Genomic DNA, 27,931 nt, shown 5'->3' on the forward strand with positions numbered 1-27,931 from the left:
GCCCCAATCAAAACTTTTGCTCATGATGTACTATGAAATGTTGGCTGTTTGAAGTGTACTTACTAAGAGTGGCTGGTTTCTGGTACCAGTTATCCTGGATTAACAAAGGACCTCCTGAATAGACCAATTTAGTTGTAGAATCTCCAAGTTGAAGAGGAGTAAAATGTCAACTAAACTCACCACTTGAAGCTTGAATTTTATTTTATTTTATTTTATCATTTTATTTTAGAGACAGGGTCTTGCTCTGCTGCCCAGGCTGGAGTGCAGTAACACCATCACAGCTCACTGCAACCTCAAACTCCTGGGCTCAAGTGATGCTCCCGCCTCACCCTCCTGAGTAGCTAGGACCACAGGTACGTGACACCGTTACAGCCTGAAGCTTGAATCTTTGCCTCCATGGCTGCCAGCAAGAGGTTGCAGATGCTCTGCCACACACCTCCATGGCAGGAAGCTCACGGGTCTTCGAGCACCTGTTCCAGCGTCCCATCTCTGGAATGGCACTAACTTCTCGGAGCCATGGGATAAGGGAGCGTTTCATAACAGAGCTGGGCTTTCCAGATTCCTAACTCAGTGCCTCCTTCCTAATCATCCCATCTCCTTTCAACCCAGACATCTCAGACTTGAAAAGTGCCATTCACTCCTTGTCACTGTACTTCCTTTCACTCTGTAATCTCCTCTCCTTTCTCTCCTATGGAGTGGCCCGAGGCAATTCTAAAATAATGTATTATCCACACAATAGGAACAAAGCAGACTGCCCAGGAACACGCTGATGAACTTCACAATGAGTGAATGAAAACTTGCGCACCGTGTTTTCTTTTGGTGGAAGGAGGTTCTAGTGGGGCACAGACTGTTGTGTCTTGTAGGAAGGAGAAGCTGCCCCTGGCTGGCACTTGGCCAGTTTCCAGAGAGAGGAGAAGCCATCTGGGCAGGTAGCTGGGAGGGTGGGCTCCCCAGCACCGGGCTCTGAGAGTGCAGTGGCCGGGCACACACAGTGTCCGGCGTCTGAACTGCCACCTGATGCTGTCTCTTGAGATTCAGGTTAAGTCAAAGGACTCCTCAGAAAGAAAGCTGGAATAATGGCATTCCTGATGCTGAGGAATTCAACCCAAACCCAAAAAACACCCAACAAATGTATTGAACATAAAGACATTTTATAAAGTATTTCACAGGGTTATCATCTTCCACCATGGACCTCTGGAAAGATCTGTCGGGTGAGTTTTAGTCCCCATGACATGCAGAACATCCATGAAGACTTAAAACATGGCACAAGATGGGGCACTCAGGAGAGCCTTGTGGACAATACCAACAGGTAGTTCTCGAGAGCTGCTCCAGGAGCCAGCGGAGGATCTTTGTTTCCTTCTCAGGTCACGGTCCCCACTTCCCACCCCCGAACAAGAAGGTCCCCTTTCACAAACAGGAGGTGACCCTAGCAGACAGCACAGCAGTTGGAGGTTAGACACAGCAAGCTCCCAACCCAGATGCGAAGGCACACGGGAGAGTAAACACGGCACCCACAAGTAACAGGGCAGGGCTTTTTTTTTTTTGGGTGGTTGGGGGGTGGTTGTTTTCTTTTTTCCACCATCAAGGGCATTTCTGTTTTCTAAAAAGTTATGCCAGAAGATGGGGCGGCCAGTTAACACCATCTGGGTTTTCAGCTGAAGTTCTACTGCGGCTTTATGAAGACTTCCATCTGATTAAAGAGAACACCGCATGGACCACGTAGAGCAGAGTGGCTATGTAGGAGAACACCTGGAACCAAGAGAAATGGCTGGTAATGGGTTTGTGTAGGGAGGGTGAGGCACAGTGCCTGCACTGCATCCAGCCCCACATGGCGTAGGGGGGCCAGACCCAGAGAGCTTGTGCTGTCATTGCTTCTCACCCGTCACATGGACGCCCTCCCTGCTGAGCCCAGGTGTGCACCAAATCCTCTCAGTACAGAGCTCCATGTGACCTAACAGTCTCTTGGACCTGGTATGCGAGGTAAGACTCTCCACTATCACCCAGCATCACACTGGTCTCAGCTTGAGGTTTCATCTGACTTGAGATGGAGTCCTCAAAGGCCCCTCCAATGAAAGCATCTCAGGCAGGTAACTCTCCAGGGACAACTTCCTTCCCCAACACCAGTGAGACCAGCGCCCTCCAGCTGTGGTCCTGGTAGCTCGGTTGAGAGATTGTAAATACCTGGGTTTCCTGGTCCTGGTGAAAGTCTCCATGCTGCCTGGACATCCTCGCCCTATCATTATTTTGTTTTAGGATTCTTAATATCACAGGTGTGGCTGAGGGAGCCAGAATTCATAGGAAGTGAGGGACATAGAAGGGGAGGAGGGATTTTGAGCTTTTGTCTAAAGGAGGCGCCTTACTGTTGGGACCATCCCGTCAGCCACCGTGGCCCTTGGAGCGATGGCCCTGCTTGCTGGGGACTTGCTGTGTCCTCCTGGGCACTGTCTGCTCCCATCACCCTACTCCCTGAAGGCCTGCCTGCTGCCAAGTCCAATCTGTGCACTTGGTTTTGTGACCTTGGGTGGGGGTCAAGAGTTTCCAGCTCAGGCACGACGTCCATTTAGGGCGGCTACGCCTCTGTGACTCCTGAAAATGCTCATCAACCCCAGCCCTCAGGGTGCCTGCTCTCCTGCCCCTACACCTGGCCAAGCCGGTTCCCTCATTGCCCGGAGGCGGTGAGTAAGCTGAATTATTGAATAACACATTTAAGAGAACATATCTGGAGAGGAGCAGTCAGACACCAGTGGGCAGCCCTCCATAAAAGGTGGGCATTCCAGACCAACGAAAGCCTTTGGCAGAAGCACCTTGGAAGTCCCCAGCAGGAAGAGCAGTGGAGACTCATCTTCCAAGTGAGGTCAAGAAACGGCCCACTGGGAACACGTAGAGCTGGGCACGAATGGGCAAATTTTGGCTTCAGAAAGCCCTCTCCCTAAACTGCAGCCATCACTGCCCACCATTCTATAATCTAGAAACCTCCAGATTTCTCCAGAAATTTCCATCTCGCCCCAGGCGACTTCCACCCATCCCGGGGTCCCTTTGGCAAAGCAGCTCCGCCACCCACAAAGGAGAGAGGGAGGAGCTCAGCTTGGAACAGACCCTAATTAGTAGCCACACAGTGGATGTGAGGCAGGCTGGCTGCTTCCAAAACCAGGCTGTGTGAGAGAGGGTGTGAGGTGCCTCCCTGTACCCGAGTATCCCCTGGACTGGGCATGCTGTGGTTGGGCGGGTCTGGGATTGAATCCTGAGTAACCAACTTCTTTCTCTCTCACGGACGGATGCAGTTGATACCGTGAGTTGAAAGGCATGACTTTACATCGAACACCCTGCAGATTTCCCCTTGGTGGTTTTATCTGGGCGCATCTGCCAGCTGAGAACACTCTGGTTCTCGATTCTAACGCTCCTGTCTGCATGAACATATTCGTGTTTATCCAACTCAATTAAAAAAAATGAGAACATGGTCAGTCATGGGATGGATAAATAGCTGTTGGTCTATTCCTACAAGGGAATACTATACAGTAATGAGAACAAACAACCCACATCTACACCCAGCCACTTGGGTGAATCTCACAAACACAAGGGTGAGAGAAAGAAGCCACACATGAGTACCCACTGTATAATTCCACTTACATGGAGTTCAAAGGCAGGCAAAACTGAACAGGGTGCTAGAAATCAGAATTGGGTGGTGGTGGGGGTGCACAGTGATGGGGACAGGACTTGAGGGGATTTCTGGGAGTGGTTTATCAGGCTCTAATTCTTAGTCCAGACACCATCCACACAGGGAGTTCGCTCTATGAAAATTCATCAAGCTGTGGGCTTGTAACCACACACCTCTCTGGCTGTGTGCTGCCTTTGATAAAAGGTAAAAGAGAAAAGTCAGAAGGCAGTAGAGCCTAGTGGTTCTCAACTAGAGACCTGCCCAGCGGGAAGGGGTGTTCATTCCCCTAGCTGGGTTTTTCCATCAAGTGCTGACCCACTAACCACATCCCATCTACATTTCGCAACCTTTGTCCACAACAATTTTATGGAAATTATTGTCAGACACTTTGCTGATGTTTGTTAAAAGAGAAGGCTCGGTTGGGATGGGGGAGGTATGAGGCAGTCTTGGGAGAGGGAGATGAGATGGGATTGTTTGAAGAAGATGGAGGGTGGGTCACCAGCCTCCCCAGGAAGGAAGATCAGTCAAGATGCCCCCTGGCTGTGCTGCTGCTTGGAAACCAGCCATGTTGGGAGATGGGCCAACAAGGGAGATGTTTCCACACCGCGGGACCCCTGGGGGGATGCCAGGATCCTGAGGGGGCCCTTTTTAGGGGAGCAGTTGTAGGCTGGGAGCTTGAGGGCAGTGCGTGGTTTCCCCAGGGCAGGGAACTGTGCAAAGGGACCAGCAAATGAGGCTTTGAGGGATTTTCCCCTGGGGCCCTCCTTCTGGGAGCGGGAAGAGGCACTTCACCAACCCCATTTCTAAGCCTATCTGTGGGTCTTCTCTCAGCCTCTGCCCTACACTTTCCAAAAAGAGGGGATGACACAGCTTTGGCCACTAGAGCTGGTATCTCAGGATCTGTCACCACATTCTACCTTGGGATTTGCATAATTCATAGGTCAAGTTCTAGAGATCTGAAGAGTGCTCTTTCTGAAACTTCTTACTTTTTAACAATACCCATGGTCAGCAGCATGTTTTATATCATAGACTGGTGCAAGGGCACGCATGCACAGCTCTGAAGAACACGTGATGAAACAATATATTCGGTTACCCTGTCATTCTGATCCAGTCCAGTAAGAAGAAAATCCACTTGGCCTCAGCGTCCCCACCCCTGGCTGGATGCCTCAGTGGACAGCCACTTGGGGAGAGTCAGGAGACCCAGGAGGTCAGACTCACAGCCCCAGACTAGTGCTGAGAGTGTGGGGACCGGGCCCCCAGCGTTGATGCCGGGCCCCACAATGACTGGTGATCTTGGGCCAGTCACTCACACTCTCTGGCCCCACTTCTCCATCTGTGAGATGGGTGTCATAATCCTGGGTTTGTAGGGTTGCCATGGATGTTAAATAAGATTGTTCAGGAAACACTCGGACAGGGCTCCGGGCAGCCGCATCCCCTCACACATCTGCCCTCTGCAAAGCCCACGCAGGCCTGGGGCATGCAGCCCTGGCCAGACGACTAAGCGGAGTCTTGGGCACGACATGACACTGCCCTTCTCGGAGGCTTTCCTGCTCCAGGGATGAAGGCAAGATTTGATCTCACTCAAATGTTAGTGAGCTGGAAACAGACCAAGGGCCTGGGCAGCCTCCACACACACCCTGCCAGCCACGGAGCCACCCGCTGTGGACACAGCCCCAGGTGCCCAGACTCACCACGGCAGCAATGTTTTCATGGTAGTGCCTGTAGGTGAAGCCGTCTTGCATCGTGATGGTGGCCAGGGCCTCCAGGACCGAGGCGCTGAGGTAAAAGAGGGCAGCGGTGCAGTGGTAGGCTGCGTCCTGCAGGGCAGACGGGGTGTCAGAGGGATGGGGAGAGAGAGACAGGGCCCAGATGCAGAGCTGAGGTCCCTTCTGCCCCCGCCCCTTGCCTCTCCCCCCGCTTCCTTTGAATCCCACTCCTCCCAACCTTGTCACGGAGGTCCCATGCCTGCCCTGCTGCGCTGAATCTCACTTCACTGCTGTGGGGCCAGAGCGAGCACTTCGCTGGGGATGGGACACTGGTCTCCCCTGAGGAAGGGTCAAGGGAGAGGTGGAGGAGGGGCCAGCAGCTTGGGGTGTCCCAGGGAAAAGCTGGTCCTGGATCTGAGAAGTGTCGTGCGTGGCCACAGTCCAGCTTGGGTGTGGCCTCACTGACCAGTGCAGGGTGAGGGAGGACCATGCTGTTTCTTTTGTTTTGTTTTGTTTCATTGCTTATTTTTGGCTCCTGGTATATTTAAAAGCAAAGATGGGCTGGGCGTGGTGTCTCAGGACTGTAATCCTAGAGCTTTGGGAGATTGGTGCAGGAGGATCTCTTGAGGCCAGGACTTGAGACCAGCCTGGGAAACATAGTTAGATCCCCATTTCTACACAAAACAATAAATCTTAGCTGGGTGTGGTGGCACATGCCTGTAGTCCCAGCTACTCAGGAGGCTGTGGCAGGACGATCACTTGAGCCTGGGAGGTCAAGGCTGCAGTGAGATGAGACTGCGCCACTGCACTCCAGCCTGGGTGACAGAATGAGACCCCCAACTCAAAATAAAGAAATAAATGAAAGCAAAAAGGTACTAAAACAGGGTTTTGTGTAGCTGTGATTCGGAAGTGATTTCAAAAGTCTAAGTAGCAGAGCTTTTGAGAGTGAGAGCCTTGGCCAAATGGCCCCACCACCCCTACAGCAGGTAACAGGCAAGTGTCCTACATGTAAAAGTTACCTTTTCACGGGCCTCAAAGCAGAATTTATGTAGAATAACGACCAAAGGCCGCTTCTGTTTCCCAGTGCTCTCTGGCAGCCCTGCTTGGAAGGCAGTGGCTGAGGAGCCGGATGGTAAGCACGGCCTGACCCTCAGAGCCAGGGCCAGTTTCTGGAGCCCAAAACCTTGGTCGGCCTCCGGGGCCCTGCTGCCTTGAGGTGAAAACAGCCCTCTCAGGTGATGGGAGGGGCAGGCAGGCACCTGGCGGGTACAGGTGGTGTGGGGACTGGGAAAGGCAGTCATGCAGGAGAACACAGAACAGGTCCAGTGAGGGTTGGCAGCGGAGACCTTGCCTCTGCCCCTGCCTTTCTTGATTCTGCTGCCGAGAGCCCTGGGCAGGCTCAGCCTTGGAACATGGTGGGGTGACATCTAAGGAGAAGTCTCACCTGGCACTGGAAAAGCCTACCCTACTGGGCCAGGGGCCAGTACTTCCTGTGCCCCCCCACAACCAGCAGCCGCCCTGGGCTGGACTCACCAAGGTGACCCAGGAAGTCTCTCCACTGTGGGCTCCAATTATGTACAGGATGATCAAGGTGGTGGTGGCCACGAAGCAGAACACTGACACGAACATCACCCAGCCCTGGACCAGGGGCCAGGGCACCAGGGAGGAGGCCACGAGGATCCACACCAGGCCCCCGAAGATCTGCGGGGGAGGAGGAGGAGGGGTGAGTTTTGGCCTAGAGGAGAGCCCCAGCCCAGGAAGGGCCCCCGACCAGCGGTCACATGGGGTGACTCGGGTGCAAAAACACAGGACACAGGCAAAGAGAACAGGGCAGGCATTTTCCTCTCCAAAAATGCATCTTTAGTCCCCCCAGCGCCCTGTGCTGGATCTCAATCCCAATCCCCAGCACTCTTGCTCTGATTAACTTTAAAAAAAATTTTTTTCTTCAGATAAAGTCTTGGTCTGTCACCCAGGCATGAGTACAGTGGCGTGTGGCTCACTGCAACCTCTGCCTCCTGGGTTCAAGTGATTCTCATGCCTCAGCTTCCTGAGTAGCTGGAATTACAGGTGCATGCCACCATGCCCAGCTAATTTTTCTATTTTTGGTAGAGACGAGGTTTCACCATGTTGGCCCGGCTGGTCTTGAACTCCTGATCTCAGGTGATCTACCTTCCTCAGCCTCCCAAAGTGTTGGGATTACAGGCGTGAGCCACTGCACCTGGCCTGATTAACTTTTTAAATATGAGTTTAATTTTTTATTTAACAAACACTTATATCAGACCTACATTCCAGGCACTATCCTAAGCACTTTACAAATAATAACTCAGTGATTCTCACAGCAACCCCATGAGCAATGCTGACCCGTTTGCCAGATGAGGAAACTGAGGTGGAAGTTAAGTAATTCATCATTCCAAGAAAGGATTTATGCCATTTGGTATTGTCATGGGAAGGGCTGCTATTTCTTCTGATATTCTAGCCCTCCTACTTGGTTTGATATTAAAATGTCCTTTCTTTTATGCAATGGTAGTGACCAGCAGATCTTTTTGGTCTTTATTTGGCAAAACAAATTAACCACACTGTCAGTAGCCCCCCGCCCTGCCCTTCCTTTCTTTCTCTCTCTCTCTCTCTCTCCTTCCTTTCTTCTTCCCTCCCTCCCTCTCCTTCCTTCCTTTCTTCCTTCCTTCCCTCCCTCCCTCCCTTCCTTCGTTCCCTCCTTCTTCTTTCTTTCTCTCTCTCTCTTTCTTTCTCTCTCTCTCTTTCTTTCTCTTTCTCTCTTTCTTTCTTTCTCTCTTTCTCTCTCTCTCTCTCTTTCTTTCTCTTGCTCATTATTTCTTTTTCTAGATTCAACTCCTTATATTCCCAAGTCCAGGAAGTGTTCTGATGACCAGATTTGGAGTTGGAATGGAGTAACCAAGGTCAGCCTTGTCTCTTTGGATGGATGAGGATGGGCATGAGGGAAGTACAGTCCCGTGGTTATCCAGAATACACCCCAGTTGATGTCGCCAGGGTCAGTGAGCCCCCATACAGTCAAAGAGGAGCAGACACGGGGGCCAGTAGCACCCCTCAGTAGCCCAGCCCCGCTCCTCGCCGTGGATGGACACATACAAACCCGCTCCCCACCGCGGATGGGTACGTACAAACCCCGCTCCTCACTGTGGACAGGCGTGTACAAACCCCAGTGGGGACTTTCTGCACTTCTCTTTCCCTTCTCCTCATCTGCCCCAGTGCCACCCCCACCCAGTAAGAATCAGCTCAGCCTCATCCACATGTTCCCCACTTGGATGAGGACTGGGCTCAGAGCACTCCAGGCCTATGTGGAGATTCCTTTGCAGCCAAAAGTCTCCAAGGTACTACAGAAGTGTTTGGGGGGCTGAGGATGGGGCTGCCCTCCCAGGATTATGTCCCCTGTGGTTTGAATTCACATAGCACCTTGACCCCTCCCCTCCCTGCACCTGCTGCCCACCTGCTGGGTGAGAGATACCACTGTCTTCACAGGTGTTCTCTGAGCTGCTTGGCTGAGAAGCAATCAGGAGAGAATTGCATTTGGGTAGAAAAGTCAGTGCAATGAAGACTTTGGATTTATTAAAACCAAGTTGTCCCTAAGGAATCAGATGTGGGCATCTCCGACCAGAAAGCGTCGTCTGCTGATGGATCTTAGGTTGCCCGAAGGCACGTGGCAGGGCTGGTGGGATGCACTGTGCATCTTACAAAAATGGGAGCAAAATCAATTAAATAAAAATGCCCAGACCACCATAAGATGTGTGTGTAGATTTCATCCACAGTTGAATTTAAGATCCAACAGATTATGTGGCCTTTTCCATAACGGGCACTGACGGAGGGACAGGAGCGCATTGGTATAGGCAGGGCTTGGATTCAGGAGGCATGCGAGGGTGGCATGGAGAAATGGGAGGATCCAGCAGGCACATCCAGTGGGAAGAGGGAGGCCCTGGCCTGGGAACCCCTCTTCTAAGTGCCTTTTGCCTGGTGGCTATGTGACCCTCCCAGGAGGACCAATTTAAGTTGCTTCCTCGTTCACACAGTCTGGGGGAGTCCTGCACGTCTTCTCTGTAGCACACAGCAGAAATACAGGTGTATTGGGTTAGGGATAACATGGCACTTTCCCTGACCAGGAGATGGTGGGCTTGAGGTCTGCCTTGCTCACAGCTGCCTCACTGGTGGGGACCAGAAGACCCATCCAGCCATACATCGGTGTCCAAGTCAGCTAACGGATCTTTGGTCTCCTGGTACCTGGGTGTGGCTGAACTAGAGCCACTTATGAACCAAACCCCAAAGGAGCAGCTTGGGTTGCACATGGTTGGGAAGAGACTCAGTTATGGAATCCCAGTGGGACCCCGTGGGCCAGAGGCGCTTATGGGTGACCAATACGCATGCTATCGAGGAACACTGAATTTCACAGTGAGGAAACGATTTTCCTCCTCCTTTACTCTCTTTGGTTTTTCTGATGAAGGCAAGAAGGGCTCAGGGTGGAGCCAGGTGTCTGGAGTTCTCTAACAGCGTGGATAGGCAAAGGTAAACCGGATAGTGACATTGTTTCTATGCTTATGGTTGCAATGTCATTATTTTGGGAAAAATTAACTGTAAAATACATACAAGGTGAATTAATGCACAGATGGCAGCTGGAAATGGCAAATCTGAGAAGGCAGTCCTCAGCTCCTGTCTGCAGAGTCATCTCTCTCCACTCCATTCTTCCCACGTGGCTTAAGATGTGACTGGTGTGAGGAATCAAGGGCAGGAAAAGTGAGGGGAAGTCAGTGCGTGGAGAGCTGGTCACAGCCTTCTGTGTGCACCTTGCTGGCTGCAGCCACAGCCTGGGCTCTGAGCTTCCGGCAGCTGTGCGGAGGGCCTTGAGGTCAGGCCAGACCCTCTGCCCTGTTCCAGTGTGTGCTTTTACCAGCCTGATGAAGACTATTTTTCAGCTCCCTGGGAAATTCCATGCTCCCCACACTGGCACGAAGATTCCTGCAGTCTATAGTGGGAATCTTGTCCACAGTTGTCCATAGAACAAAGCCCACCATGGGCTTAACCCCAGCTCCTGTCCCCTGACAGATCTCAGGACCCCAACCAGCCTCTGGGGGCATCACCTTGCAAGTGGGTCCTTTAAAAAATGAGGCCGACTTTTTTCCTTTGCATTGTATATTTATAGCGGTATGTTTCATAGTGAGATGGTGGGGAGACATTATCTTTTTCTTTTCTTAAAGAGCTTTATGAGCTATATAATTCACAGCCCATACAATTCCCCCATTGAAAGGGTATGATTCCCTGGTTTTCAGAATATTCACAGATATGCGCGTCCATCACCACAGTCAATCTTGGAACACTGTCATCACCTTGGAAAGAAATCCCATGAGCTGTGGCTTCCCTGCTCCCATTCCAAGCAACCACGAATCTACTTTCTATCTCTATAAATTTCCATATTTCGAACTTTCACATGAATGGAATCATTCAATATATGGACTTTTGTGACTCACTTCTTTCATTTAGTATAATGTCTTCAGGTGAGAAATTCTCTCTCAAGGGGACTTACACAGAATATCTCTACCGTCACAGCCGCATAGTGCCCCTTTTGGACCCCACCATTCAGGGGGTCCTGGGTGAGTGTGTCTCATGTCTTTGGAGCCTCCAACCCAGAAGCCTCTGAGGAACCGCGTTCCTAGGGATGCTCTTACACCGGTCCTTGTCTATCCCAGAAACATATGAAGGTGAAGGTAGTCACAGATATCTCAACACAGATGACATCATGAAAGCCAGGGGGTTTGCTCCCAGGAGATGGGCAGTGGGGCGGTAGACCTTCCCCTCAGCACTGCCCAGGAGATGCCCAGGGAGGACTGCAGAGCCCAGGGACACAGGGGCCATCTGGGGGGCGGGGCGGAGGAGGGTGCAGAGCAACCCTGAGAAGAAGAGGAGGATACGGGAGAGGCACAGCCGAGTCAGGAGAGATTTCATTCCCGGCTAGGTGTCTGTGGAACAGAAACAGCTGCTGCCTCGGCTGAGTCACGCCCCTTGCCTTTGGAGCACAGGCCTTTGCTGCGGGCTTCTCTGGGAGAATTCTAATGCAGAGGTGCCCTGCCGGCTCCCTCCCCTTGGCAGGGGACTCCCATTCTCAGAGGAGCTGTCCTCCGAAGTCAAGTCACCGCGGGAGGCTGCAGCAAGTGATTCTGCCTCTTGGCCTCAGCTTCCTCTCTGCAAATGGCAACTCACAGCAGTCTCCCTACACTGGAGGCTGGTGTGAACTGGCTAAAACTACGGATGTGAGTACGAAGCTTCTGGCACTGAGCCCAGCACTACCAATACCTGGGAATAAGACGTCGGTCATGCAGGAGGCTGACAGCTCAGTGGAAACAGATGCGTAAGCAGCCACTTAAGACGCAGGTGGACAACCAGCCCTGAACGGGCAGAGCAGCCTGGACAGGTGCATAGGGTCAGTCGAGCCTTGGAGAGAGAGGTGGACCTAACTGGTTAACCAGGCCAAAGGACTGGGAGGGGCTCTCCAGGGGGCAGAAAGGGCACATGCCAAGCTCAGAGGATGCTGAAGCAGCTGTGACGGCTTTGGAGGCTGAAGGCTGGGCAGCGGGGCATGGGTCAAGGCATAGCAGAAGATAGGGCTCGAGGGAGGGTGAGCCTCCAGCCCCGCTGTGTGCAAAGCTGAGATTTGTTGTAAACCATAAGTCAAAGCTGGTTCCTGCCCTGCTCCACCTACTAAATGTACAGAGAGCAAACAGAGTAAGAAGGGCACCCACACCAGGGAGATAAGGCACTCCTAGGCACGGAGCAATCTGTTCCAGCCTGGCCTCAGGACCCCACTGGCCAAATATTTGTCCAGAGCAAGGGAGTATGTGAGGGTTCAAGCATTTCCTTTCATCAAGGAGACTCCAGGTGGCTCCCAGCCTCCAGGTGGCAATGCACAGAGGCAATTATTTTGAAAACATTATTGGCACCCTGGAGGCACGGTGCTGTGTCCCCTTTGTTTCTGCCAACAGGCCAGACTTCCTCCGACCCCACAGCTGCACCCTGTCACTGTCCATCAAAATAGAGATGGGATAGCTGGCTGGGTGATCTGAAAGGTCTCCAGTTGGGTGGCTCTGGAGGGACAAGGGTTGAGTGCTCTGAGTCCCAGGGCCTTGAGTTAGAAGATGGGGGTGGGGCCTCAGCAAACACTCTATCCCCCTCAGCCCTGACTATACATTAAGTCACCTGGGGCACCTTTAGAAAAAAACCACCAAAACCCAGGACTCATGCCCAGAGTCTGATTCCCGTGAAAGAAGCAGAGTGATGGGACAGATGCCCCAGACTCTTGGCCAAGGCCTCGTGATGTGTTGCCGTAGCACAAGGCCACGGGCGATGCTCTCTAACTCCTGTAAGACAGAAGAGGAAACAGCTCCTGTCTCAGGGCCCTGCCTGCCGTCCAGCGATGCCGGCCGACTGCCCCCCTCCAGGTCCTGCCCGGCATCTCAGTGCAAAATGTCGCCCTAGCGTTTCCTCTCCTTTCCCCTCCTCTCCTCTCCTCAAGCTTGGAACCCTGTCTTGCCTGGAATATGAGACTAGCTCGTCCTTGGGTTTCCTCTGAACTCTGAGATGAAGCCTCACTGTCTGAGGATGGGGACTGAGAGGGTGCATGAGCATTTGGAGGCCCCTCCCAACCCTGGTATGACAGAGCTGGAAACCACCCATCTTTAATTCAGTCCAGTTGGGCGTGCTGAGCAGAGTTGAGCTTCTCTAGGAACATGGGATAATGTACAAAACTGGAGAAAAAGTTTCCAAAGAGTTCACATCCATGGTCTGCCCAATGAAATGATGTTTGTGAAAAAAAAATCTGTCAGGAATTGTCTTCCTGGGAGCTTTTGTGTGAACTCAGAGAAGCTTCTCATGTTTTCTTTCCAAATTAATCATGGGAAGCAGCCAGGGTGCTTAAGAGGTGGTTAAGGATGTGCACTTTGGAGCCAGGGTTGACGAGTTTGAAGTGAGCTCTGTCACTAGCTGGGTGACCTGCTGTCCCTGGGCAAGTTATTGAATCTCTCTGTCCCCTCATCTGAAAAGTAGTGATAACAGTAGTTGTGACTCAGGTTATATCTGCAGAGGGCCAGCACCTGGCTGCCACTAAGCACTTGCTGTCACAACTGTCATTAGATGAAGCAGCCTCTTCTGTAACTATGTGAAAAATCCCAGCAGTCTCAATATGATCTCAATACACACAATCATCTACTCCAAAACTTGTCCAAAAAGAGCCAGAATTTTAAAATAACCTCAAAAGAATCAAAAAGAGAAAACCTACAGTCTCCAGAAACCAAAAGTTGAGAAAAATGTGCCTGCCCTGCCCAAGGAAGCACAAAGGGCACTAAGATATGAGCCAGCCTTCCTTCCAACAACGGGCCTGGTCATCAAGGACGGGAAGACGCATTCTCTGGCACATTCTTGAGATTCGTCTGGAGTTTCCATTCCCCGTGGCTGAAAGAACTCTTCATCCACAGTCCCCAGTGTTTCCGCTGCAGGGCTGGGTAACAGAGGCAATGCAGAGGGCTTGCTCAAATTCTCTGGATATTTTTCTGGGGCTCCATTTCACTCAGGGCATCCACAAGTGGAAATTCTCCCAAGGACACATCAAGACGTGAACCAAAGAGGTCTTCCCAGGCAAGGCTTTCATGTACACACCTGGTGGCGTGGTCCCCAGAGCCAAGCATCAGAATTCCCAACAGCACCGAGCACGTGGTGTGTGCCTTTGAAGGCATATGTGAACAACAGTCTGTGCTTTGAATTCTTGAGAGGTAAAGGAAACCAGCCACAGAACAGAGGCTGTGCACCATTGCTGAGCTCCCCTGCCACTTACGTCAAGTGGCAAAAATCATCTCCCCAGGAAGGAAAAGAAGAGATGTCCTCGCTGGACGGGGGAGGCATGTGGACTCATTCCCGTTTGCTGGGAGGACTGCAGGAAGCCCCCAGCCCTTCTGTGCCCTCCCAAGGCCACCAGGAGGAGCACCCCCCACTCATGTTTCTGGCAATCTATTCACTCACTGAGTCGTTTTAGCAACCAAGAGTTATTTCAATGCCAGGAGGACATTTTGTGTATGTGATCTGACCAGAAAAACAACTGTGTGGTTCAGGAGAGGCTCAGCAGTCTTTGCCCAGCTCTATGGGTTGATTGATTTAAGGCTAATCTTTCTAGGAGTGAGATAGAGGATAGGAAGCATTTTTCTGTGCGTATGTATGTATATGTGTGTGTGTGTGTGTACATGTATGCTTGTGTATATATGCATGTATGTGCCTATATGTATGTGTATGTATGCACATGTGTGTACTTCTCTGTATGCATGTGTATGTGTTTGTGTGCAGGTGTGTATGCATGTATGTATGTGTGTATGTCTGTGCATGTGTATGTATGTGTATGGTGCCGCATATGCATGTGTATATGTATGTGTGCATGTGCCTGTGTATATGTGTCCACGTGCATGCATGTGTGTGCATGTGAGTGCACGTGTGTGTTTGTGTGTGTGTGTAGGTAGGTAGAGCTGGGTTAAAGATGAGCTACTGTAGAGCAGGTAGATGGCACAACAGGCTTTGATGTCCGGAAGAAGTTAAGAGGGTACCGAGCATCAGGTGGTGGGAGAATGAATATGCACAGAGCAGGAAGTCAGGGGAAGACCCAAGATCCCTAAATGCTGAAGGCTTCCCCAAAGTCCTGCGGCTCTTCCCCTAAAAAAAATGCATCTGGCCGGGCGCTGTGGCTCACGCTCCTTTGGGAGGCCGAGGCGGGTGGATCACAAGGTCAGGAGATCGAGACCACGGTGAAACCCCGTCTCTACTAAAAATACAAAAAATTAGCCGGGCGTGGTGGCGGGCGCCTGTAGTCCCAGCTACTCGGAGAGGCTGAGGCAGGAGAATGGCGTGAACCTGGGAGGCAGAGCTTGCAGTGAACCGAGATTGCGCCACTGCACTCCAGCCTGGGCGACAGAGCGAGACTCCGTCTCAAAAAAAAATGCATCTGACAGGGAGGATAGGGGACTCCGTTCTAGTTCTGAGAGGCAAGGAGCAAACACCGCTTGGCTTCTTTACTTGTGTTAGCCCTACCTACCTCCTGGTACGAAGGAATTCAGTCCCAGCAAGCCAGAGGGAAGCTTCCCTCACTCACTCACCCACTCACTCACTCAGTCACCCACTCACTCACTCAGTCACTCACTCACTCAGTCACCCACTCACTCACCCACTCACTCAGTCACTCGGTCACTCACTCACCCACTCAGTCATCACTCAGTCACTCGCTCACTCACTCGCTCACTCAGTCACCCACTCACTCACCCACTCAGTCATTCACTCAGTCACTCAGTCACTCACTCACTCACTCACTCACTTACTCATTCAGTCACTCAGTTAGTCAGTCACTCAGTCACTCACTCTATTACTCACTGACTCAGTCACTTGGTCATTCATTCATTCACTCACGCATTTAACAGATGCTGAGAGTGGCATGGTCAACACTAAGGCAGGTACACCCAGGGAAGTGGATCTCATTCAAATACACACTTTAATGAACGGAGCCCACCTCTCCCTTCCTCTCCTCTCTCAGGCAGTCTTGCCACAGTCCCCATTGGAGCAGCTCTGGGTCCACCAAGGGTGGATTCAGGCCGTGGTGAAAGTGTCAGTGTCTCAGCAATGGTGACCAGATACCAAATGTCACACAGGACAGGGACAGAGCCCAGTAGTTGGCACAAGATCCCCACCTGAGCCCATGGGGAGAGATCGGGGGAGGGGTCCGAGATTCTCTGGGTGGCGACCCTCTCCCTGCATCAACTGAAAAGGCAGATTATTGGGAGTCTGACCCCTGGGACTGCTACCACAGAGAACCCTGGGAGTGGGGCTGGGACCTGACTTGGTTTACCTACACCAGTCACTCTCCCCTCCTGGCCTCTTCATCAGCAGGCTTCTTCCTCCCAGAGGGACCCCTCATGCCATCATCACCCCCAGCTAGCCTTAGACAGTGTTCCTCATCTAATCTGAAGGCAAGAGCAGGACTCAGGGGGTTTGGATCAGTTCGTGAAGAAGGGGATAGAGATTTGGGATTAAAAGATCTAAGAGCTGTTGCCGGGCGTGGTGGTTCACGCCTGTAATCCCAGCACTTTGGGAGGCTGAGACGAGCGGATCACGAGGTCAGGACATTGAGACCATCCTGGCTAACACGGTGAAACCACGTCTCTACTAAAAATACAAAAAATTAGCCGGGTGTGGTGGTGGGCGCCTGCAGTCCCAGCCACTCGGGAGGTTGAGGCAGGAGAATGGCGTGAGCCCAGGAGGCAGAGGTTGCAGTGAGCCGAGATCGCACCACCGCACTCTAGCCTGACAGAGCCAGACTCCCATCTCAAAAAAAAAAAAAAAAAAATCTAAGAGCTGAGTGCAGGGCCATAGTTTATATTAACAAGGCAAGTTGGACTGGGAAGAGCCCTCTGTTCAGGCTTGCAGTCTCACCCCCCTTGAGCCCCAGGGAAGCCTCTCCCATAGCACACGCCGCCGGCAGGACAAAGTGACTGCTGACTTAACACCCACCTCCCTCACGAGCTAGAGGACAGTCACTAGTTCCTGAATGAATGAAAACTCCTCTCAGATGCACAAATCTAGGGGGCTTTCTGATAGGCATGTCTTCATTTGAATGGAAAATTCTGCCTACCACATCTACACCAGCTGGCCTTACCCAGCAGGATAAACAGAAACCAAGAGGTTCTGTGAAAATACCGGGTAAGCCACCTGTAAAAGGCAAAATCCGTGGAAATGCTAGACCAGACAGGAGTGGCTTAAATGCAAGAAAAACAAAAGGGATTTATGGGAGTCACCAGTTAGGTTAGTAATGTGAACAAACCAACAAAACAGGTGTACACCTGCAAGAGGCGAGAGAAGGCTGCCCGCCCAGGGTCTGGGAGGGTCCAAGGGAGCTGGAACTCCCAGAGTTTCTTGGGGACTGGCAGCCTTTGTCAGTTTCACCCTCTGTCCACCTTTGAGGTCAAGGACTTATCTTATGATTCATCAATGTTAGGTAGGTGAGAGAGGAGACCCGAGCCCCTTACCTACCGATGCTTGCTGAGAACAAATGTTTCAGAGTTCTTGATCTGTGCCAGGGATGTGGGCAGACTCAGGGTGTAGGCACGAGACAGACAATAAGCAAAGGTCTGCAGGATGTGCTCTGAGTGCCAGGAAAGGGTGCTAGGAGGGTGGGCTTCCTGGTGGAGGTGTTGGGTTAGCTCAGGCCTAAAGGGCCACCTCCAACAAAGAAGCATTCCCACTGCCGCCACCAACCTGATCACAAATGGAGATCAAGGAGGTCTGTGGCTGGTTTTAGAAATAGTCCTGAGACCCACAAGCTGGGCGGTTCCTTCCCTGCCAGGCCCCTCAATCCAACTATGCCCACCTGCCAAGCAGCTGGGGGCCAGGATGGAGGCTGGGGGCGGTGAGGGCACAGGTTTTTGCCAGAGGCTGCCCCCTCCCTGAACCGATGCCCTTGCATACAGCCGACACACTGACACTGATGACAAATCGCTTTTGAAAGCTTTAATCTGAGCCCACTGGTAATTCGTTCCTACACCTGCGGGCAGATGTAGCTTTGTGTCACACTCAGAATCCACAAAGCTCTGCCTGCCCATCCTGGCACCAGGCTGGCAGGGTGATGCAGAGAGGCTTAGAAAGCAGCCTGCTCCCTGGGCAGAAGGCAGCCTGGGGCTGCCACCCTGTCCTCCACCCCTTGGCTGCCCCATCAAGCTCTTAGCTGAGGACACACTGACCTCTGCCCTCAGTTGTTCCTTCTTGGTGAGAGGAGAGCCACTGGGAAGGCCCCAGGAAGGTGGTGCCTGTGCAGGACTCGGTGACCCCAGGGAAAAGTCAAGTGTGGCCTCCACAGCCTGGCCCAATCCCAATCCTCATGCAGCACCTGCCTGAGAATGGAACAGAGGGCACCTATGGCAAAGGTGATGGGGGTGGGCCTTGCGGACCATGCGAAACCAATCGGCACATGTCGGCCAGTTGGCTTCAGAGCACATGCTTAAATTATTAGTCAACGAATAATAACAGCACTTGATAGCTATGGGGCAGTAGCTACGTGAGGCAGGTGCTGCTATGTCCCCATTTTACTGATGCAGAAACTGAGGCACAGTTACCTGCGCACGTTCCCACAGCTGCCGGGTGCTCCTCTGACGAGCTGGCTGAGGCCCAGATCCAGACCCCCATGGGTAGAACAGTTACCTCCTGTGTCTAGGGTCAGCTTTGGAAATGGCCAGGAGATTTTTGTTTTCGTGACAGCTTCTCACTCTGTCACCCACACTGGAGGGCAGTGATGCGATCACAGCTCACTACAGCCTTGACCTCCAGGCTCAAGCGATCCTCCCATCCCAGCCTCCTGAGTAGCTGGGACTATGGGTGCAAGCCATCATGGTTGGCCAATTGTTTACATTTTTTGTAGAAATGGGGTCTTGCTGTGTTGCCCAGGCTGATCTCAAACTCCTGACCTCAAGTGATCCTCTCACCTTGACCTCCCAGAGTGCCGGGATTACAGGCGCATTAACATGGAGGAGGGAGAATAACCAATTAGTCTTTTAGTCTTTAGGCCACTCCCAGCCGGCTTCTCCCTCCCTGGCCTGCCACTGAAACAATGAGTCTCAACAGCCTCTGTTCCTTCAGGGGAAAACAGTAGCAAGGTTTGTGTTGAAGACACGTACAGCACAAGATGAAACGCCAAATGATCCCGCTCCCTCTTCGGCAGATGCAGGCCTGTAGTTCAGTCTGAAGAAGAGGGAGGGGCCGCCATGCAGACCCCACCCCTCCCCACTCCACTGACAGGTCAGGGAACGTCATCTTCTGTCCTTCCCCATGGCCCTACTCCTGGAGTGTCCACCTCCCAGGCCCCCCGTGGGCCTCCCTCCAAGTTAGTTCTGGGACTTTTACTTTCTGTCTCCTCCCCCTGCCCTTTCAGCTCCTCCCCTCCCAGCCCACTGCATTCTCACAGGGACTGGAGGTTCTGGCCAGGAACTGCAGGTCAGTGAGGCTGGCTGTGTGACCCTGCACCTTCTCTTCCCACTGCGGAGGTGCTGTGGCTGGTGACAGGCTTTCCTTGATTTCCTACATACGTTTTTCAGGACCCAGGGCCTGGGTACATTAAAATGATTCACCCAATACTGGCATAGAACACTAGCTGTGAATGAGGTAGCAGTGGCAGAGAGCATGGGGAGAAGTGCTGCAGAGAATCAGAGTGTGGCACATTCATGACCCCAAGAAGGGAAATGGCTACACTGCTCGTGCCCAGCTACGGGCTCACTGGGAACCAAACCTTTCACCAGGGTGTCAAAGGCAATTTGGAGCCTTCCAAATTGATGAGAGACCACGAGGGACCTGCTCCATGCTCCACGCCCTTGGGAACAATCTGAAAGCTGTGAGAAGGAGCTGGCCATACACCCCAGAACGTTCCTGCTTCAAGGACAAGGGGCACAGTCCCCCACTGTCCTCACACCCATCAGCACCAGGAGGGAACGCCTGCTGGGGTGTCCTATCAGCACCTGTCCCCGAGGCCTGCTGGTCCAAAGCACCATGTCCAGGGACTGAGACTGTAGGGGCCAGCAGGAAGCCCCAGAGTGGATTAAGTCAGCCCCCAGCCCCTTCTGGTTCAAGTCTGGTAGGCTATGTCCTATGTCAAGGCAGGTATCAGGTAGTCTAGTCCCTACTCCCAGCCCTTTCTCTAGGGAATGAGTCTGGGCCCAAGGACAAAGCCAAGCCACTGCTAAGGCTGTGCAGAGCTAGTCTGTGCTGGCAGCACAATATGCTCTGCCCCTTGCCTGCTGGTGTGGTGAGTATAGGTGCAAAATTCAGCCCTTTTCCCTGGCCGACCTGAGTGTGAGTGCTGCTGGCAGCAGCATCATGGGGCTTCCTACTCACTTCTGAAAGCTCTGGGACAGAAAGGGGCCTTTGCACTAGTTCTGGCATTGCCCCATCCCCGTGAGGTGGGGGAGTGACTTATGAAAAGCTAAAAGGCAATCTTTTAAAATATAGCTCAGGTGTGATGACGCATGTCTGACAATCCCGTGGAGCTGAGCCCCATCATCACACTTAGCAGTTTCCAGGGAGCAGCTCAAAGTCACTGAGTCCTCACCATAGCCAGCCTCTGGTCTTGAAAAACCAGAAAAGTCACTTCTCCACCAAACCCCTGTGAAACCTCTGTCTAGAACATTTCTCCTCCCTTTAGAGAGGAAGAGAGGAGAAAACACGGCAGATCATGCAGTAGCCCTCTCTAAATAGCTACAGAGAGGGGACAGAGCCAGGAGCCAGTGGACACAGTCAGGGAAAGCCATCTCAGTCACCATCCCGTGCTGGCCAAGCAGGGCCTGCCCCACTCCCTGGCGCCTGCAGGAGAGGCTCCTAGCTAGCGCACAGGGAACTTTCTCCAGGAACAGAGGAGGTCCCTGGTCTGACTTGTGAGAACCTCAGAGCACCTGGCTGCTTGCCCCAGCCTCTCCCTGAGAACTGTTCCCACTATTCTGTTCCCCATAAAAATATCAACAGGGTGGCCTGGCCTCCAGATGCCCGTTCCAAGTCTCAGCGAATCAGTGGAGGGTGCGCAGTGCAATGCGGATTCTTCAACCTGCCCTGGACCTCGTGACTCAGAACCTGCAGGGTGTGTTTTTGACAAGGAGACCCAGAGGAGGTGTGAGCTTCCCAGTGGTCTTGAGCTGTCCCTTCATTCCTGTTGAGGGAGAGAAGGGACCCAAGCCTTGCCCAGTGCTGCCAGGTGGGCAGGGCTGCCTACTCAGGATCCCAGTGTGCCTTCTAGTGCAAACAAAATCTTGTGTGGCTGTTTAGGTGAAGGGAGAAGCCTGGGCATGACCTGCTCACTGCCAGAAGTGCTCGCTGGACCCTGGAGACCCGGTGGCCCAGGCAAGTTGCTCCCTGTCTGAGCCTCAGTTCCCCGCCAGCTCTGAAAGTGAGGTTTCTGTCATTCTACATCTCTGGTCTCCTAGGAGTTCCCATGCCACCTTCTCAATGCTGCCACAGCTTGGACCACCTAATGCAAAACTGCCTCTCCGGCCCATGGCCCAGTCCCGGCTCTGTCGGGCTGGCTCTTCCCCAGCCAGGTAGAAATCTAGCACAAGTCCCCAGACTTCTCTGGTCACTCTTAATAAAAGTCCAGTCACTTTAGGTCACAGAAAAGGTGTCATTTTAGTCATTACTCTGTCCAGTTCACTGTAACTGTCAAAACTGCAAACTGATTTCAGGTGTCTCCCCACCCCAACCCCAACCCCTGATGTGACCGCACCTCTCTTCATGTTTCTGAGGCACGGAGGAGGAGGGCATGCCCCTGGAGGGCTGGGTGGCATTCCTCATGCTCTCACTCACAACCCTGCCTCCTTTGTGGCCTGGGGAGGAGGGGGCTGAGTAGATGATCTCACAACCCTCTTCAGGCACTTCCTTCACAAGTCCTGAACGGGTAGGGGGTCTCTCCTGGCACTCTGTGGGAGACATTGCGTCTGGGGGCCACAGCTGAGACGGAAAGCCTTCCCTGCGAACCTTTCATTCCCTGAATGGTGGCCCAGTGTCATGAAGCCCCTGGCTTAGAATGGAGAAGGAGATAGAGAGTGGCTCCAAAAGGAAAATTTCCTCACTGGGTGGGACTTTTGCAGGGGAGCAGACCAGAAGCAAAGCCCTGGGTTTTGTTGAAGGAGGGGAGAGCATTGGCCATTTTACCCTTGGCCTACATGGGGCTGCACTGATGACCCCGCCACCTGCATTAGGGGCACAGCTTCTGTGGCTTTGGAGGTATTTGGAAAGGCAGTCTCACTTCCTAGTTGGGCCTGCCTTCCTCTTCCTGTGAGGCTCTGCAGCTTTCAGAGGTCAGGAGGTCTGGAATAGGGGTGCTGGGCCAAGGAGAGGTTGCTATGCCCCACCCTGAGCTGCCACCCTCACTTGCTCCGGTGGGCAGTCCTCTCACCATGGAAGTGGCGCTCCACCCTGATCGCCTTGGACATCTGCACCTCCCAGGCTGTTGGGAGGTCAGGCATGGGAATCTGAACTATGAGTCATCAACAACTCAGTGGACTACAGATTTAAAAAATAATCAAGCATTTCACACCCATTGGACTAGCAGAAAATTATAAAGTCTGACGCTACCAAGTGATGAGGAACAATGGCGACTTTCATGTGCTGCTGGTGGGGGCCGGGGAAGGTCTAGGTTTAGCCTGAAGCTTAAACAATTGGGAGGACCATGTTTATAAAAGAATACAAAATTAGGCAGAGTCTTGGAAGGGGCTTGAGTAAGTAGGGGTCTTGAACTTAATTAAACATCAACTTCCCAGTAAATCTGCTCCTGGGGTGTGTAAATTGGAATTACTCTTTTGGAAGGCAAGGTGATAACATCTGGGAAAATGACAATGTGCATATCCCATTGTGACCCAACAAGTCACATCCTCCACGTGTTTCTGGGAGAAATTTCCAACAGGTAACTACAGAGGCAAATATGAGAATTCTTGGCAATGCTGTCTGCAATAGCTAAAGGCAGCAGATTGGAACTATCCAAAGTGTCTATTAATAGAAGACTGGATAAACAAAGTCAACATGTATAAATCTCAGAACATAATGTTGCCTGGAAAGCATGTTGCAGAAGGGTATGCTGGCATTTTCATAAAGTGTGAAAACATGTAAAACAATGCCATGTGTGGTTCATATGTGTGCAATAAAAGTCTAACCTGTGCTTGGAAGTGAACACCACATTCAGCTTACAGGTGGCCCTGAGGACAGAGGGAGAGAGAGAATAAGATAACAGAAGGATGTCTAGGGGACTTAGATACCATCTGAAAGCTTCATTTCCTTAATACATAAAAGCAAACAAGGCAAAATATTAAGATTTGACAAAGTTGGGCAATAATTATGTAGGTGTCAAAGTATTACATATATTCTTCTGTGGCATTTGAAATATTTCTATTTTTTGTTTTTTAAACTTGAGGTGAAATTCACATATCATCAAACCAATCATTTTAAGTTGACAGTTCAGTGGCATTTAGTACATTCATGGTGTTGTGCACCCACCAACTCAATCTAATTCCAAAGCATTTTCATTACCCCCAAAAGGAAACCCCATAGCGATTAAACAACTGCTCCCCTCAGTCCCTGGCAAACCACCAGGGTTTGTGTTCTGTCTCTACGGATTTATCTATTCCAGTATTTTATATAAATGGAATCATACACTATAAGACGTTTTGTGCCTCGTGTCTTTTGCTTAGCATAGAGTTTTCAAAGTTTATCAACTTTGTAGCACGTATCAGTACTTCATTCTTTTCTATGGTCAGGTAGTATCCATCGTTTGGATATGTTGCACTTTGTTATTCAGTTCATTGCTGATGGCCACTGGGCTGTGTGTTATCGTGAAGAGTGCTGCTATGAGCATGCATGTGCCAATACTAAAGTCCCTGCTTTGAATCCTTTGGTTATATACCCAGGAGTGGAATTGCTGGGTCAGAGGGTAATTTTTTGAGGGAACACCAAACTATTTTCCACAGTGGCTGAACCATTTCACATTCCCACCAGCTGGCATACAAGGGTTCCAATTTCTCCATATCCAATACTTGATGTTTTCCATTTTTTGGATAGTAGCCATCCTAATGGGTGTGAAGTGGTATCTCATTGTGATTTCTTTATATTTATTTATTTTATTTATTTACTTATTTATTTATTTTTTTGAGACCGAGTCTCACTCTGTTGACCAGGCGGGAGTGCAGTGGCGTGATCTTGGCTTACTGCAACTTCTGCCTCCCAGGTTCAAGCGATGCTCATGCCTCAGCCTGCTGAGTAGCTGGGACTACAGGCATGAGCCAGCCCACGCCTGGCTTTTTTTTTTTTTTTTTTGTATTTTTAGTACAGACGGGGTTTCACCATGTTGGTCAGTCTGGTCTCGAACTCCTGACCTCAGGCGATCCACCCACCTCAGCCTCCCAAACTGCTGGGATTACAGGCGTGAGCCACCGCACCTGGCCTCATTGTAGTTTCAATTTAGTTTTCCTAATGCCTGATGATGTTAAGCATCTTTTTATGTGCATATTGGCCATTTGTATATCTTCTTTGTAGAAACCTCTGTTCAAGTCCATTGTCCATTTTCTAATTGGGTTGTCTTTTTGTTGTTGAGTTGTAATATTCCAAATTAAAAAAAAACCTCTCGAGTAGCTGGGAGGCTGAGGCAGGAGAATGGCGTGAACCCGGGAGGCGGAGCTTGCAGTGAGCCAAGATCGCGCCACTGCACTCCAGCCTGGGCGACAGAGCGAGACTCCGTCTCAAAAACAAAAACAAAAACAGAAACTCTCCCGGGGTGACCAGCGCTTTCTCAGGCCCTTTAATTCTCCACTCCTTCTACACATCAAATATATACAGCTTCATATTTACAGTCCATGCAGAGAAGAACTGAGAGGCTTGGGGTCAGCTTTCTCCTCTTCTCTCCCAGGCACCTGCGAGCCCATCCCTAATCTAGAGCATGTGGAAGACGCCTGGAGATGACTATGCATTGCGGGTCTCCTGGGAAGTGAGGAAGGGAGGTGGGGAACAGGGGTGAGGTGGAGAAGTGACTTTCTAAGTCAGCTGAGAGAAGTGTTCTGAGCGAGGGGGTGTTGTTTCTTCTGGAAGCCCCACTACGGGCAGGCCACAAAGCCACGCTGGAGGAGCAAGCTGCCAGTAGTAGATGGTTCCAAGGTTTCCTACCCCGCTGTAATCTCTGCAGCATTGGTGGGTTGGGTGGGAGCCTCCGGTAACCCTTCTCGCAGATCAGATCGCCCCGTCTAACTGGACTGTTCCTACTCTCAGGGGCACTCCTTCTTGTATGCTGAACTTCTAAAAGGAGGCCAGCGCGGGGCTGGCTCTCCGTAAATGGTGGGGATGCATTCATTGGCGTCCAGGGTTTCTTCTAAATGTAACTGCTTTGATTCCGCCTATCCCTAGGATTTAAAGTCACCAGTTCCACCCAGGTTTGCGTTCGACTGGACTTTCACCCCAAGTTCAATGATAGGCCTGCTCGCAGGCCGCCGCAGCCCTCTTAGCCTCTGCTAAGGTATTCACACCCTCCCCCTCCAATCAGGCAATAACAACCTGGTGTCCAATTTTTAAACAGCCGGGCTCCGACATTTTCTTTCCCGCCCAACTCTTCACGCTGACGCTTCTGAGGGTGGGGTGCCGGAAAAGGTGACGGACCGCACCCACAGAATATACAGGGCACACCCCTCCCAGGTGAAGGCCAGCGGCCCCCGGGGAGTTGAGGCTGAGGGGGGTCACTTCGGCTCCGCGACACCGTGAGCGCTTATCAGGACTTCTCAGTAGGAAGCGCTTTCCTGCAGCCTCAGGCAGAGACCGTGCGTGCAAGGCGGGACCGACCGCAGGTGCAGAGGCCCCGGGGCTGCCCAAGGTCAGCCGAGGCGAGCGGATCGCTCTCGCCGCCACCCCCCACCCCCCACCCCCCACCCCCCATCTCCTCTACCCCCACTCCACACGCGGGGCAGAAGGACTGCGGCCGAGCAAACGATGGCCTCATTTCCAGATCGAATTGGTCGCAAATACGTTCCCTCTCCAGAAACTTTAAAAGGCCAGAAGAAAATAAACCGGATTCAGCTCCATCTCATCTCCAAATCTCGGTTGGTAATACTAACGTTTCTCTTGCTAATTTTTTTTTCTTTTTTAACGAAACCTTCTCCCTTGAAAAAGCTGCGCACTTCTACCCAACCGCGCAAAGCGCAGCGTGAGCTTCGGTGGCGCTGCGCGCGTCAAGTGGGCCCCGCGCGCAGCTTTGGGACCAGCGAACCAAGAGCCGTCCCCGCCTGGCCCGCTGCCAACATCTGATCCCGGTTGGGAACCCGGTTTTTCCTCCATAGTCCTGTAGACTGTTCCCCTCATTCTGTTGGTCTAGAAGGGGACAAACGACCGGAGGTGGGAGGGGACTTCCCTGGCTTAGTCCCCGCCCTGCCCCTGTGGCCCCAACGCTCCGGGGACCTGCGCAGCTAGCGGATCCAGACCGACAGCTGTGCTGGGCGCCCGAGAGAGCGCACGGCTCAGCCCACCCCGTCCCTTCTCCGGCCAGGAGCCACTCACAAACTCAAAGATGAAGAGCAAGTCGGGGAAGGTGGTGAAGACCGAGAAGCCACTGGGCAGGGTGCTGCCCCCCGACGCCGCTGCGGGGGCCATGACGGCGTGCTCGCGTCGGCCTTGGGACGGGACGCGCGCCGCTCAGACTCCCGCAGACCTCTCGCTTGCTCCTCGGAGCCCAGTGGCCTGGGCGCCCCCGCGCGCGGGTTAAGAGCAGGGGAGCCCGGGGCAGAAGAGGGAGGAGCCCCGGCCGCCGCCCAACCCCGCCTCCCGCCCCACGCCCCGGGACACCCGGCCCAGCGCCGCGGGCACCGCCCTGAACCTCTTCGAGGGCCCGCTGCGGGCGTCCAGAGCTGGGGACTGTGGGCCTGACTCCTGCGTTCCAGCCGTGGGTGCCACCTCTTGCGGGAAGCAGGGCAAAACCACTTTGGTCAGGCGCTCCTCATGCCTTTCTTGCTTCGTAGGTGACCATCATCTCCTAAGAATGATAACCATCAGTAATCGGGACCCCAAACCTTCTCACCAAGGCATCCCTCGGGTCACCATTGCTTTAACTTTGAATTTGGGTCTCCTTCATTTTTCCGCTGGATGCGTTAATGTGCGCGACCCACAGCTCCAGGCGGCGGTTTCCTGGCGGAACGGGACCACCGCCACAGGCTGGGGGTCTGCAGTGGGGGCTGGGACCGGCCCCTTCCGCGTCCACCGAGCCGGCGCTGGTTCGGCGCTGGGAACCTGCACCGGGGCCTCTCTGCTTGGTGCTGCGCGTCTGCCTGAGAGTAGGAGGTTGCTCCCAGCCGTGCCGGCCCCAGCGGAAGGCTGCTGGTGGTGGTGCTGGGGCAGATCTGCCTTGAATCCACGGGACAGGAAGGGACGTTACCAGAAGAGATTCATCGCTTTCTCTTGGTCTGGGCAGTCCCGGCCTTTTGAGGGTGGGACCGCTACTACCCCCACCCCCATGTTCTTTGCCTGCCTGTTGACTGCCGGTGTTTCATGTTTTGTTTCTCTGTTTCACTGTTTTTTATTTTTTGCCTAAAAAAAAGTATTACCTTACAGCAGTTGCCCATTTATTTTAATTTACTATTAATAGTGTGATTGCTGTATTTCCTCCTACAAACACTGATGCCTGAAATCCGTCCGAGTCCGGCTTCTCGCCTGCCAAGAGGGAATTGTCTCCGCAACCTCCAGCTCAGACTCCCAACTCTTCTTTCTTTCCAGTGGCAGCTGCTGCAGGCAGGACAAGGGGCACCCCTCTCTCCAGTGAGGCCCTCACCTCTCCCTGCTGCACAATTCTTCCTCCTTCCCAGTCCCTAGGGAGAGAAGTACATTCCTGGACGCATTTTCCAAAGCAAAACTAGCACGCCTATCAGCTGGCCATTCTAAGCGCCTCTGGAAAGGGGCCAGGCATTTGAAATGAGAAAACCCCACTGTGCCTCTGTGAGCTGCCAGCCCGGGTGGCTGCAACCAAGGTGCCATTGTGTCGGGT

General features: G+C 52.4%; 1 protein-coding gene across 1 annotated transcript; it reads right to left on the reverse strand.

The window, feature by feature from the left end:
* Positions 1-1,134: 1,134 nt before the first annotated feature.
* Positions 1,135-26,752, reverse strand: MAL (mal, T cell differentiation protein). The gene is made up of 4 exons (XM_032177558.2): positions 26,455-26,752; positions 6,895-7,062; positions 5,347-5,472; positions 1,135-1,749 (listed from the first exon to the last, which is right to left on the reverse strand). The coding sequence occupies exons 1-4, from the start codon at positions 26,545-26,547 to the stop codon at positions 1,675-1,677; spliced, it is 462 nt and encodes a 153-aa protein (XP_032033449.1). The 5' UTR covers positions 26,548-26,752; the 3' UTR covers positions 1,135-1,674.
* Between the last annotated feature and the right edge of the window lie 1,179 nt (positions 26,753-27,931).

Source organism: Hylobates moloch, unplaced genomic scaffold (genome assembly GCF_009828535.3).
Source record: "Hylobates moloch isolate HMO894 unplaced genomic scaffold, HMol_V3 SCAFFOLD_15, whole genome shotgun sequence".
In the NCBI taxonomy this organism is placed as follows: Eukaryota; Metazoa; Chordata; class Mammalia; order Primates; family Hylobatidae; genus Hylobates; species Hylobates moloch.